At 39.2% G+C, this 14656-nt stretch overlaps 1 protein-coding gene across 2 annotated transcripts; it reads left to right on the top strand.

Moving 5' to 3' along the window:
* The first annotated feature begins 488 nt into the window (after nucleotides 1-488).
* On the top strand, nucleotides 489-3401 carry LOC131066387 (glycine-rich cell wall structural protein 1.8). 2 transcript variants are annotated; one of them, XM_058001141.2, is made up of 2 exons: nucleotides 490-846; nucleotides 964-3401. In XM_058001141.2, the coding sequence occupies exon 2, from the start codon at nucleotides 1050-1052 to the stop codon at nucleotides 2850-2852; it is 1803 nt and encodes a 600-aa protein (XP_057857124.2). In that variant the 5' UTR covers nucleotides 490-846; nucleotides 964-1049; the 3' UTR covers nucleotides 2853-3401. The 2 variants fall into 2 exon arrangements, with proteins under 2 accessions (XP_057857123.2, XP_057857124.2); XM_058001140.2 differs by having other exon boundaries at nucleotides 489-3401.
* The last annotated feature ends 11255 nt before the right edge of the window (nucleotides 3402-14656 follow it).

The raw sequence follows: 14656 nt of genomic DNA, 5'->3' as shown, positions 1-14656 counted from the left end.
CATTGGTCGTAAAAAGGCGTATTACATCAAAGAGTTTAACCCAACTGGAGAACATGGCAAGAAAACATATTTAGAGATAGTTATTAAAGGGAAGGCAATGCTGTTACTTGCTCAATTAAGGACTTGTTCACATCATCTCAGGTGTGAAACAGGTAGGTGGCAAAGACCCAAAGAGGTTTGGGAGGAGAGAACTTGCTTGTTCTGCAAGGCGGGTGCTATAGAGACCGAACGACACTTTCTCGTTGAGTGCACTGCTTACGATGATATACGTGCTCAATATGAGTTTATCTTGAAAGCCGACAACACGTATCATTTATTTGATGAGAACAAGATCAACCAAATTGCTAGCTATCTAGTCAAGATTCATAACAAAAGATCACACATGAAAAAAAATTCAAAAGATCTAGTGTTGTGATTTTCTTGATCCCGTAAACTGACTAGTCTCATGAACATCAATAAAATCATTCATTCATTCATTTGGTGAAACCTGAGCAGAATTACGTTGCGGCACAATAACTTGGACGTTGCTACATAAATCCTCAAATTTAGGTCGCATTATCTTTAGTCCCTTTTCCTCAAACAACGCACGTTTTGCCGATTTTGCCAGTTGTGCCTAGGCTCGCCTTGATTGGCTTACGTACTTTTCAGTCATCAACATTTTCTACATTTCTCAGGCGAAGTTCTGCTACCCAGGTAAGAGCCATCGCGAGTTGCCGGATGGCATCCCATCAATTCTGCTCTAGGAGGGTTTTATACACAACAAACAACTACACGCAAATGAAATGTCACAGTGCCTGAAGATGAAAACGCTGGTTGTGGGTTTCTAGAAAATCAACACACTCTCTTGTAAGAAACGAAATTTTCTTTTCTATTATCAATTTAGTGGAAAAACAATAAGAGAGTTGTTTGTTTAAATTACAACTGTTGTTTTTAATATTTATAAAATGGATCCTGTGGGTGAAGAGGAATTGGATTACGAGGATGAGGACTATGTACCCAAGAAAAGTTTTCAGGCGGGAGGAGAGATTTCTGCGCTTGCAGAAGAAGAAATGATGGGGGAAGACGATGAGTATGACGATCTATATAATGATGTTAACGTGGGCGAGGGTTTTATACAGAATGTTGGAAACCCTAGTGAAAATGAAAATGGAGTTGAAGAAAATGATGGGATGGGCCAAATGATCGAGTCTACTCAGAGGGTGGATAATGATGGTAGTGCTGAAAAGGAGGAGGAGTACGATGAGGGTTCCAAGGGTTTGGGTGATAGCTCCAAGAATCTGGGAGAAGGTTTTAAGGGCTACGGGGAGGGCCCCAAGGGCCTGGGAGAGGTCTCCAAGGGTCCGGGAGAGGCCTCCAAAGGTACTGGAGAGAGCCAGGGTTTGAAGTTGAATCTTGGGCAGGGGTTTAGAGGGCAGGAGGATGTCAAAAATGGGGATTTGGGAGGCAGAGGTTCGGGAGTTAGAGGAGGGGCTTCTTTGTTGGGTACAAATAAGAGTCAGAGTAAGGGTTCTGTGAATGAGAATAGTAACGCAGGGAACATCAGGAATGTGGAAGTAGGGGGAGGTGGTGGTGGTAATGGGGGGACAATGCTTTTTGTTGGGGAGTTGCATTGGTGGACTACTGATGCGGAGCTGGAGGCCGAGTTGTCGAAGTATGGGAGGGTTAAGGAGGTGAAGTTTTTTGATGAGAAGGCCAGTGGGAAGTCTAAGGGGTATTGCCAAGTGGAGTTCTGTGATGCTGGTGCGGCTAGTGCTTGTAAGGAGGGGATGAATGGGCATGTATTTAATGGGAGGCCTTGTGTGGTGGCATATGCTTCACCGCATACGGTAAGGCAGATGGGTGCTGCTCAGATGAATAAGAGTCAGGGACAGTCACAGGGACAAACACAGGGGCAATCACAGCAGAGGAGGTCTATGGGTGATGGAAGTGGGGGACGTGGGGGTGGTAGTTCTTATCAAGGTAGCAGTGATGGTGGACGGAATTATGGGAAGACGGGCTGGGGAAGGGGTGGACAAGGGGGGAGCAATAGAGGTCAAGGTGGTGGACAAGGAAGGGGAAGGGGAGGTATGAAGAATAGTGGCAGCAGTGGTGGTGGGGGTGGCAATGGGGGTGGAGGTCTTTATGGTCAAGGTATCCCAGGGCCTCCAATGGGAGGCCCTCCAGGTGGAATGATGCATCCTCAGGGGATGATGGGTCAAGGATTTGATCCAACATATGGAGCACATATGGGCAGGGGGGGAGGTTATGGTGGATTTTCTTCACATGGACCGCCATTTCCTGGGATGATGCCAACATTTCCTCCTGTTGGAACTGTGGGTCTTCCTGGTGTGGCCCCTCATGTCAATCCGGCATTTTTTGGTAGGGGAGTAGCCGGCAATGGAATGGGGATGATGTCTAGTGGTGGCATGGATGGGCATCAGTCAGGGATGTGGGGAGATTCTGGTATGGGTGGATGGGGTGGAGAGGAACATAATAGGAGGATGAGGGAGTCAAGCTATGGAGAGGATGGGGGATCAGAATATGGATATAGTGAGATAGCCCACGAGAGAGGGGGAAGGTCAAGTGCCCCCAGGGATAAGGAGAGGGGAACAGATAGGGACTGGACAGATAGGAGACGCCGTGATGATAGGGAAACAGATTGGCACAGAGATCGCTACAGAGAGGAGAAAGATGGTTATATGGATCAGAGACAAAGAGAACGTGACTGGGAAAATGAAGATGACTGGGAGAAAGAAAAACCATCAAGATCCCGAGGTAAAGGTCGTATTGTGGAAGAAGATGATCAACGCCCACGCTCAAAGGAAGCAGACTATGGCAAGAGACGCCGGTTACCTGCTGATATAACCGAATGAGTTTGGCTCCATTCTGTGTCTGGGGGTTGGAATGTGAAGTCTTAAATTCCAATGCTCTATTTTCACTTTTGCTGAAATGGAGCATTATGAAGGCAAACAATGATATTCTGACTGGTTTTCAGAGCATGACTTATGGACTGTAGATTGATAAGTCATTGTGGAGGCATCAATGTTCAGATCAGTTTTGGAGTGGATTGGCCAACCTTTTTTAATTCTAGTCTGTCTGGTATCACGCTAGCAAGGCACTCACATGCTGGGAACACATGAAACTGAGTACAAGAGTCTTGGTGTGATTGCAAAGAACGAGTTACTGATAGACATGAAAAGGAAGGGCTGGCTTCGGCTTCAGTTCTAGTAGGTGTGAAACACGGGTTGCTTCATCTTTGATTTTCAGAGGCAAGACTTGCTGATCTTTCTCTTAAAGTTTCATTAAAAAATCAACTTTTTGAGCAACTTTATAATCCATATGTTACAATGATTCCTTTAACCCCTCTGGGTCATCTGTTTTCCTTAAACTTGTTTTATTATAGAGATTGGTTCTTTTTGAGATGGGTGGCATTCAAACGTGTTTGTCTGAAGCTTCACCGAGTTATTCTTTTGGGTCTATGCATTCACTGTGAATGTTTTAATTTTACAACACTTACTGCTGCTTTTACTTTCTGGTACCTTCTAAGAAGGTATTGTGAATGTTTCTTGACATGCAAAATGGCCAGAGTATTGTGATTGAGACAATGTTTCTTGACATGCAAAATGGCCAGAGTATTGTGATTGAGACTGATATGCGGTATATTGAATATCAGTGTCTGTCTTTTTCTATCTGCATGCTTGTTTATGAGTTTGTATCGGTAGAGAGAGGTGAAGTCTTTCTTTATACGGTTTAGAATAAATGGTCCAGTTTTTAAAAGGAACTCTTAGTTTTGAACAATGCCCAGTGCATGTCATTTCTGGATTCAATTGTGTAAGATTTGTTTTGTATCAATGTTTTGTATCACACTCCTGATTCATCATCAGGATAATAGAATGATAGAATGCTGAAGGAGAACAATGCTAGGATGCTCAAACATTTGTATATATCTAATTATACTATGATCATTCTTTGTACTGCCAGTTAACAGGTGTGTGTAGGCTAGGATGCTCAAACATTTGTATATATCTAATTATACTATGATCATTCTTTGTACTGTCAGTTAACAGGTGTTTGTAGAATGTGTTCATTCAGTTTGTTGTCCAACAATTGGATTGGGACTTTTCTAGAATTATGCTTCATTGGTCGAAATAATAAATAACCATGTTTGTTCATTGGGTTCTGTTGCAGTGGTTTTGTGGTTTGTTTGATTTTCGGTTTCTTATATGGATATATTTATTATTAGTTCTGACTGTCTACCTTTTTTCTAGCTTCTATAAGTCTAAGATGATTAAGGAACTTTCGTATAACTATTTTAAACTTGTAATAGCAGTATTGGCATCATTAATCAACTACATTGATTAAATGGCCATTTATATTAATGTTAAAATGATTATATATCTAATTTTGCAAGCTATACAGCGCCTTATTTCAGCCGTGTAAATGCTTGAGGAACAATTAGCTTATTTATCTTGTCAATTCCTTTATATGTTTTTGGTTTTTAGATTTTAAAGTATTTGTATTGCTTTTTAGCTGAGTGGTAAGAGAAGTAAGGTGTCAAAAAATCTCATCACTGTGTGTTGTCTTCAATCTTAATTTGGATCACAATAGATAATAATCGATTGGATCATTTATTTGTGGTACTGTTGTGATTAGAATCGTAGTTCAAAAACTTGACAGGCGGAAAATTTGACTCAGACTGAGGAGCTAAAATAAACTTGGGAAAATTTCTTAACATTCAAAAGCACAAATTTGTAAAATAATTTAAAAAAAATGCATAAAACTGAATTTACAGAGGTCATAAGTAGTTTTTCCTTCACTTAAAGATCAAAAAATGGGTTCAATTCACATCATAGCGTCATATGATTTTAAATTACCTATCTGTATTTTACAAATTTCATCTGTGGAATATATGAGCCCCAAACATTTTTGTTTTCTTTTTAATATGAAAGCAGGGATTTGGAGGCAGCAACCCCCAGTGGGCTCAAAGGGCAGGGCCCTTTGTCGGGGTCTAGAAACAGAGCCCCTGGTGGGGTATAGGGTCACAACTCCTAGCGCATACCCTCCTGCGATACAGAGTAGGGTCAAGGGGCGGATCCCCTGCTGCCAAGCCCATGGAAGGTTTCAAGAGCACATGGACCTTCATGATACATGCCATTTTTCAAATGCATCCAATAAACTCTAAATAATTGATCAATCCTCACTCTAAATCACAGATACATACCGTTTCTCAAATGCATCCGATAAACTCTAAAAAATTGATCAGTGCTCACTCTAAATCACAGTAATGTTCTTCCAAATGATTGTGGATTTGTTATATAGTTATTCGCCAATTTTTTTCAGAGGGTAAGAACTCTCTTGAGTTTTTATTCCAATGATTAGAACATTTTAAAAACAGAGAAAAATGAGAATCAATTAAACATGCTAATTTCTTGGTGGGTGAGTATTTTAAGAATCATGTTTTTCCCCCAAAACTTGTTATTCCTAATATTTTATTTTTTTAATGGTAAGTGCTATAAGAGGGGGTAGCTCCCTATATTAATTTGAAAAATACAGTACATATATGTACATTACAGGTATTTATGCAGGTTGAAGCAAATCTCTGCACTAACTTCATACATCCTAGCTATTTGGATCTGAGAATACAGATCTACATTGTTATTCAAAAAGGACCCAAATTCCCCCATAACAATGTTGTTTATTCCCTTTCAAAAAAATGCCAAGCTTTGTTTGTTTTCACTTTCTTGCCTCCAACTTCCAGATTGAAAAATCCAGCCAGAACCCTAGAGATTGCATTGTATTGAATATTGTAAATAGAACTGCTTAGTGGCAAATAATTCTCCTGAATGATCAAAATCGACCAAATCAAATTCCCCAGGGCGTGTCACCAAGTGTCTGGACAACATCAGTGAAAAATAGATCATAGATTTGTCCATCTTGCGCATATCCCCATGCCCAAGTCGATGCTCCCAGCACATGAATGATTGCATCCTTTGCAGCCTCTTTGCGGTACCAAAAAATTCTTGCAATCTACAGTTCAGCGCTCTCCTCCAGACATTGACATTGAACTTGAAATTTATTCCCCATTTTTTACTGCCATGGGAATGGTGTCTTAGTCAACAAAAAAATTCAATTGGATCTTTATAGGCATGAGTCAGAGCACAAGTTATTGTAAGTTTTTCTACTATTTTTGTTGTCTATATATAGTCCAAGTTGCCAGTTTGGGTTCGGGCATTGGTTTGGGTTCGAGAACCCAGTTCATCAGTTTGGCAAAATTTTGAATAGGGGTTTGGGTTTGGCTTAACCAACGCTCTGACTACCGTCCAATCTTGTATGAACTACATTTTCGGAGGTCAATTAAGGAAGTTTTTTGTTAGTTTTCTTTGATTGGAGAGCACCTAAAACATATAGTCTAAGTTGCCAGTTTGGGTTTGGACACCGGTTCTGGTTCGAGAACCCAGTTCTTCAGTTCAGCAAAATTTTGAATAGGGGTTTGGGTTTGGCTTAACCAACGCTCTGACTACCTTCCAATCTTGTATGAACCACATTTTCGGAGGTCAATTAAGGAAGTTCTTGTTAGTTTTCTTTGATTGAAGAGCACCTAAAACATATAGATGAAGTTCTAGGAATACCTGAACAAAACTCCCTATATGCAAAATTATCCAAATGTGAATTTGGTATGGAGGAGATCTTATACTTGGGCCACAAGATTAGTGCACAGGGAGTAAAAGTAGATGAAGAAAAGATAGATGCCATTCAGAATTGGCCAAAACCTAGAACCCTCACACACCTACGAGGATTTTTGAGTCTCTGCAGCTACTACAGAAGGTTTGTAAACGGGTTTTCAAGGCTAACAACACCACTTACCGATCTTAGTAAGAAGGGAGCTTTCACATGGAATGGAGGGGCCCAAGCAGCTTTTGAAAAACTCAAGGAAGTCATGAGAACTTGTCCTCTATTAGCCATACTTGATTTCTCCATGCCTTTTGAGCTATACTGTGATCCTTTAGGTGAAGGAATTGGAGCAGTACTGATGCAAAACAAACACCCCATTGCTTTTGAAAGCAAGAAGCTCAAGGACCTAGAGAGGGCATACTCCCTTTATGATAAAGAGATGTTGGCAATAATGCATGCCTTAGCAAAATCAGACAATATTTAATTTGTGGAAGGTTCATTGTGAAGACCGACCACAATAGCTTAATATTTTTCTGAAGTCAAAAAGACCTAAATGATAGACAACAAAAGTAGGTAAGTAAATTGCAAGCCTATGATTTTGATATTGAATATATGAAAGGAAAGAATAACATTGTAGCCGATGCATTGTCACAAAGACTCTACCTTAATGCAATGACAACAATATCTATTGATTGGAAAACATCTATACTCACCGAGTATGCCAAAGACACTTTCTCAAGTGATCTAATTGAGGGGAAGATTCAAGATGAAAGATACCAAGTTGTGAATGACCTCATGCTCTATAAAGATTGGATATTCATCACACCCGGATCAAAGGTAAAAAAGGAGATCTTGAAAAATTATCACGACAACCCCTAACAAGCCACCAGGGATACTATAAAACCTACAAACAAATTAGAGAAAGATTTTCATGTAAGGGGCTTAAAGGGTATGTGTTGAGGCATGTAAAGGAATGTTTGATTTGTCAAAAGAACAAGATTACTTCAACCATTACCCATACCTGATAAAAAATGGGAAAGCATATCCATGGACTTTATAACAGGTTTGCCCAAAGTACAGGGAAGAGACTGCATTTATGTGGTAGTGGATCGATTGACAAAATATGCCCACTTTATGGCCGTATCCTCAGAATTTAGAGCATCACATGTGGCTGAGGCTTTCTTCAAAGAGGTCTTCAGATTACATGGATTACCCCAACACATTGTAAGTGATCGAGACAATCGTTTCCTCGGTCACTTTTGGCAAGAACTTTTTAGGCTAGTCGGAATAGAATTGACTCCCAATACAAGTTACCATCCGCAAACAGATGGGCAGATTGAAATCGTCAACAAATGGTCGGAAGGATATCTACGAAATTACGTCATGGGGCAACAAAATGCTTGGGTTAAATGGCTTCACTTGGGAGAATGCTGGTATGATACCACTCATCACATGTCCATAGGGATGAACCCCTTTAAAGCATTGTATGAATACACACAACAACATCCTTCGGGGATTTGATCCACGTAGGAGCAAGAAACTTCATTGAGGAAAGCATGGACATTATGAATGTACTTAGGGACAATCTTCTCCAAGCCCAGAATCAACAAAAGATGTATGCAGACAAGAAGAGGACTGAACGGACATTTGAGGTAGGGGATATGGTCTTTTTAAGATTACGACCATATAAGCAATCAACGCTCAAAGTTAGTGGAGCAGAAAAGCTTAAACCCTGCTTTTATGGACCATATAAAATATTAAGAAGAATCAGGGAAGTGGCTTATGAATTGGAATTGCCCTCAAACAATAGAATCCACAATGTGTTCCATGTGTCTCGTTTTAAGAAGGTTTTGGGACAACATATCATTCCATGCCTAGAATTACCTCCACTTGATGATGAAGGAAAACTAATTTTGGAACCAGAAATAATACTCAATGTACGGGAAAAAAGGTTGAGGAACAAAATCATTGAAGAATCTCTGATAAATGGAAAGGCCTACCTACTGAAGATGCAACATGGGAAGGTCCTGAAATATTTGAGCATCCAAATCTTAAGTTGCTTGAGGGCAAGCAAATTTAGGAGGGGTGGACTGTCATAAGCCACACCTAGTATCATGAAATTATTTGTGAATAATTTAATATTAGTACACAATGTAAATATCGAATTGATTAAGAACTGATTAAACACTTAATACAGTTGTTAATGCTTTGTTTTGATTAAATATCTAACACAATTGTAATGTTTTGTTCTTAATGCTAATATCAATATGGTTGAAATTTACTAATACCGATTCATTAAGAAATGGTTAACACACAGGCTACACCCCCTGGTAAACATGCCCTCTTACAAGAGACACATCTTCTCTAATCTGCCCTTAGACCCAAGATAAATGGGATCGGGCTGCAAGCTTGGGAATATATAAAAAAAGATAACTTTGGCGGAAAGTATAGAGGAAGGAAGGAAGTGAAGAAGCACGCAGGCATTTCAATAGATCAAGGGTTTGGAGAATTTCCTCAGCCCATCAGTAACAAGCAAGCAACGATAATACTTCCAGATCATAAACAGATAAATACTACGCCCTTCCATAATACAGTAAATAAAAGCAATCGGTATGCATCTCTGTGTACATACACATAGATTCCTGAGGCAATATTTATGATAAAGTTTCTGCATACAGCGTATATATGTTTCTGATTATCATATAGACATTCTGCATATTTATACTGATTAATATTCTGAAAATTCACTATGTCATTATCAATCTAATGGACCTGAATCACACATTCTGAGGGTTATTGGTATGATGGAAGGGAGAGGAGTTACAGTTAGGATAACAGTGTTCGGGCCTATCTCATAGGCACACCACCTCATGGTTTAAGACCGGGGAGTCCCATGAGGCCAAAGGGGTACAAGGGTGCTGCCCTTGGGCCTGTGAAGTATAGGCTTCCTGGGCACCTTACTGTGACAACCCCCCTCTCTCTATCATACTGAATGAATATGTAGATGTGGAACATAGGATAGGTGTGACGAGTGGAAGAAAACGGTGATAGGATACCCACTATGTAGGTCACCTCATCGATGGCATGGGCCACGTGGGGTCAAGGGGGTTTAGCCTGCCCTTGAGCTTAGATGGGGGAGTCTCTTGGGCACCACGCTTGTTCAATCTAGCCTATGCTCATTTCATGAATAAATCTTTAGAACTAACTTATATCTTACTTAGCACAGCTATTAGAATCTATTATAATCGTGTATGCAATACTGTCTGTACATAGATTTCATCTCTCCTAACCTGTGTGCAGGACTCCACTTCAGATCTCCAGGTATTCCTAAACTCATTACATTTCATTTAGAGCATAAGACAGGTATTCATTTATATGATATTATGAAAGTTGTTATCTAATATTATTACCTATAAATGTAGGTGTTATTATACTAGCTTATGTAAATGATAATTAGTGTTACTGCTTTACTGCTTTATATAATTTCGGTAATGTTAAAATTAATTTTTCCTTATACTTACATAGGACTGGGCAATAACAGGAGGGGATATTTTATATATATATATATCAGAGTTCCGTGACTCGCGGCGAGTCATGCGAGTCAACGGGCCGGGTGACCCCTGCTGGGTCACGGTGACTCTGACCTGGGCTCGGACGGGGCAGGGGGCGTGACTCGCCTGACTCGCCTGACTCGCCGAGTCTGAGGGTCATGACCCGGCCAGAGTCACTTAAAACAGTGCAGTAAAAAAAACAAAAAAAAAAACATAACATTTTTTAATGATTTTTTGGCCTCATAGGGCGCTGCCCCTTGACCCCGCAAGGGGGCGCTGCCCCCAAACCCCCGTCGAAAAATATAGGGGGAAACCGTGCCGATAGAAGTAGGGAAAATCTAACATACGAGTCTGATTAGGCTCCATATAACAACACAACTTAGAAATCTTGGTAATTGGTATTTAGATTTAGCATTTCAAATTTCCTATAGTCTCATTTGACAATGTAATTCTTATACTGTAATAGTGTCATACATCTTTTCAAAACTAGTTTTTCAAGTACTATATGTATATGTATAACTATATCAGCACCACCACCCCGCCACCCCCCCGTCGCCGTCCCCCTGCCATCCCCAAACTTAGGCCCTTGGTCCCCTTGTCCTGGAAACGCGTCCCCTCGTCCCCAACGCTCGTGGAACACTGGAAAATAGGAAGCCATAGTTTTGCAACCAGCTGAGAGGAAGAGGTAAAAAGATTGCACAAATCACATTGGGGCAACACTACAGTCCGATTGGCTCACTGAGTCCACCGATCCAGTCTTCACTAATGAGGACCTTGAGTGGGTTGACCAGGTAGACAGAAAGGCTGAGGTTGTGGCTATGGCAGAGGAGGAGGATAGAGCACGATTAGGCACAACACCTATGGCTACTCAGACTGGCACATCACAGGCAGAGACTATGGCTACTTAGTCATCCGGGACCTACCTTAGACGCCTTTCTAGGAGGCAGATAGACGAGGTTGAGCCAGAGCCTGAGCCATAGACTTGTTTTTGTTTACACTTTAGAGTTACATATATGTTTGGGAACATTTGAAGTCATGGATTTTATATATATTGGACAACATTTACAACTCTATATATCTATGTTTTCTAATTCCTTCAACTACAATTTACATTTCTACGCATGTGATGGATGTATGTTTATGTATGTGATCAAATTAGCTTCTATTTGATGATGTTATAGTGTCTTTAAGCTTAATTCAATAATGGGTGTATGAAACAAGTTTTAAATTGTTAAAAATCTCTAAATTTCAAGGGTTTTCTTATTTTGCCGAGTCGTTGCCGAGTCATTGCCGAGTCCAAGCCGAGTCACGAGTCGAGTCAGCCTTGCCGAGTTAGAGCCGAGTCCGAGTCTGGGAACTTTGATATATATATATATATATAGCCTACAAGCATGAATAAAGATTAGAATGTCACATAGCATCATATTAACAACAAAACCACCATGAACTTGTTAGATCTTGTCTCTGACTTACAACTGAAGAACTATTGAATGTACACAAATCATATCTGGCTACTGATGATCATGAAAGTGGTGTGGGAATAAGAAGCTAATTGCAATTTAGCTTATGTTTATTTTAGGAGAAGATTGGGACTCTAAATCTGTGTGGAGATTAGCTATTCTGTAAAAAGTATTGTGTATATCTCAGATTGTAAGGTCTGATACAAGTTCAGGGATTTCTGTATTCAGGCATCAGCAAGTCCAACTGCTTAAAGTGTTGTAAATCATAAGTGAGCTCAGGAAACTGAATATATCTGTTGCTGTTCATAAGCCAAGGATTGTAAATTAGAATGAGCTTGTCATGCCCCTGCCATGACCCAAATGTTAGACCCAAGGTCAATACACAATACAAATGGTGACCATGTTCACTAGCAGTGATCTCATAATTCATTGATTTCAATATTCATAAGGCTGCGGTCAGCATCCTCTATTAATGAATCCACGTCATTAGTTAGCAACAACAAATTTACAAGTAATGAAGGCAGCCACGTCATTAGTTAGCAAACACAAGTTTGTCAAAGGTCAAAGGGAGATGATAAGGGGGACGCTACTCTTGGGAAGGCTGTGTTTAAAGGAAGGGACATAACCTTCCAGTGTAAATGAATGATTAAAAAAGAACTCTAATTCAAGGGAGACCATCGAAGGAAAATAGAAGGAAAAAGCTGTGATCGGCGGATTGATAGCAAGTTATTATATTGTGCTGCCAACGGTATGTCTATTGCATAATTGTTACAGAATTTATGCTTCTTTGTATGAACTGTTCTGTAGTTATATACATTTATAATAATGTCTGAAATATAACTGAATATATATATGTATGTATATAATGTTTGATCAGACAAATAACAATATTAGAATGTAAATCAGAAAGAACTCTTAAGTTAATATCAGTCAGAAGGATATGTTTATATATAATGCTTGTTACTACTGTTAGTATTTAAGAAGTCGGGGATTGAGTTGTTTCCAAAGAGGGGCGCTCTAAATCCAATCAGTAGGATGATTCCCAAGATAGGGTAAGGATCAGCGTCCCGTAAACTTTGAGGGCATGGTCCCGAGATAGGGTAAGGGCTTGGATCTGTAAACTTTGAGGGAGTCTATTGTATTTTGGTCGCTAAGCGCTTTGGTAAAATAGACATCCTTTTCTTCCTTGGAATTGAAGTAGTAACAATGGTTGACACTTGCATTAAGAATTATGGATGATAAAATTAATTATCTAGTATGAGAGAATTAATTATCTTGTATGGTAGATGAACAATTTACTTATTAATAATTGATGAACTAATTGAACTATGGAATATCAGAGATTTGATTCATGTTAAGATAGATTTGTCTCCTAATCAATTTAGTTTAAGTCATAAGTATATTGAAATAGATAAAGATTAATTATGGTTAAAACAGGCCTAAACCTAGTAGGGGACATTACAGAGCTAATGCATGGGTATTCTGTTGTTGTGATTGAGCACTGGTCCAGTACATTGTATAAGGTTAACAAGTAAGAGGTCAAAACTCAATTGTTTGCTGCTCTATTTTATCTTGCTAAAGACAAACGAAATTTGAATAAATCTGTCTATTGTTTGTTGCAGTTCTTAATAATTTTAAGTCTTAAACCTGCATGATAACTTGCAAAACAATGACACAAATCTGCAAGTCTGGAACACATATATCTTCAAACAAGAAACCCTCATTGCTATAAATTTTATTAAATTCTGCAAAAAAACAAACAAACATAAATTTGGGCTTCCAGACGTCCAGGTTCGCCCCAGATGAACTGGCTTGCCTGGGCATGAACCCTGGCCCAACCCAAAGGTGAACCGGACCAGGACCTAAATCCGAACCGGACTGGATCAGTACCAGGCCCTGAGCCTCGTGAACCCTGCAACTTAGTATATAGTTATAGCTGCTTTCATCCCTCATCTTCCTCTCTCAAACAGTTTAGGGTGGACCATAGTCAACCTGATCTCAATTGAGGTATGAGCGCAGAAGGAAGTGAGTAAATAATGGAGAAGGTTCTGTCTGACCAAGAAGAATGGTGCTGTTTTAAATGACATGGAAGTGACTGTAACTGTGTTAAGGTTGTGTTTTGATTCGAGCATCCACTTTAAAATTTTGAAAATGGTATAAAAACTTCAGATAAAACTTTCAATCACCTGCTAATTAGAGGAGAGTTCACGACTACCGATCTTTGGTGCTTTCATATTTCTTTACTTTCAATCACCTGCTAATTAGAGGAGAGTTCATGACTACCGATCTTTGGTGCTTTCATATTTCTTTGATGATTGCATAAAGTGCCATCAGAGATTTACTCAATTAACAATATTTTGGTCTTCCCAGTCTAATAATCTGAAGCTCTCTGAGTGCAAAAGGGCACGCTTAATTTGAGATTAAATATGAAGAAGGCTTATTCTAAGGAGTGTGCTAGTTTACATTAATTATATATATATATATATATATAATTAATGTAAACTAGCACACTCCTTAGAATAAGCCTTCTTCATATTTAATCTCAAATTAAGCGTGCCCTTTTGCTATATATTTTAATTCATTTCTAGCTGGTAACCAGAGTATGAAAAAAATCAATTTGAATGAAATAGAAGACATGTTTTCTTGTTTTTGTGATCATGTGTATTAAATCTTGTCTTTGTAAGAGAGTGAATCAATGGCAACCAACTTTATCACAAGTCTCAATCAACTAATCTTCTCTACATCCTTTGTACTGAATCATAATTTCTATGTGATAGAAGGTATTAATAGAGTTCATGCTTTTAGAAACTTGCTTGGAAAAAATTATATCTTTTATCGTAGTTTTCTTTTACATTTTTCTTTTGCCCATTTTTTATGATTTTGGGACCATCTTTTTATTTACGAAGATAGCTAGCATGTTTTGACAATGATGAATCATCAAGAGTAGAACTTAATAACTGGTCAAATGACCATTTATCAATTATTTTCCATCAA

Source organism: Cryptomeria japonica, chromosome 3 (genome assembly GCF_030272615.1).
Source record: "Cryptomeria japonica chromosome 3, Sugi_1.0, whole genome shotgun sequence".
NCBI lineage: Eukaryota > Viridiplantae > Streptophyta > Pinopsida > Cupressales > Cupressaceae > Cryptomeria > Cryptomeria japonica.
This window is presented reverse-complemented; position numbering and strand designations above follow the sequence as displayed.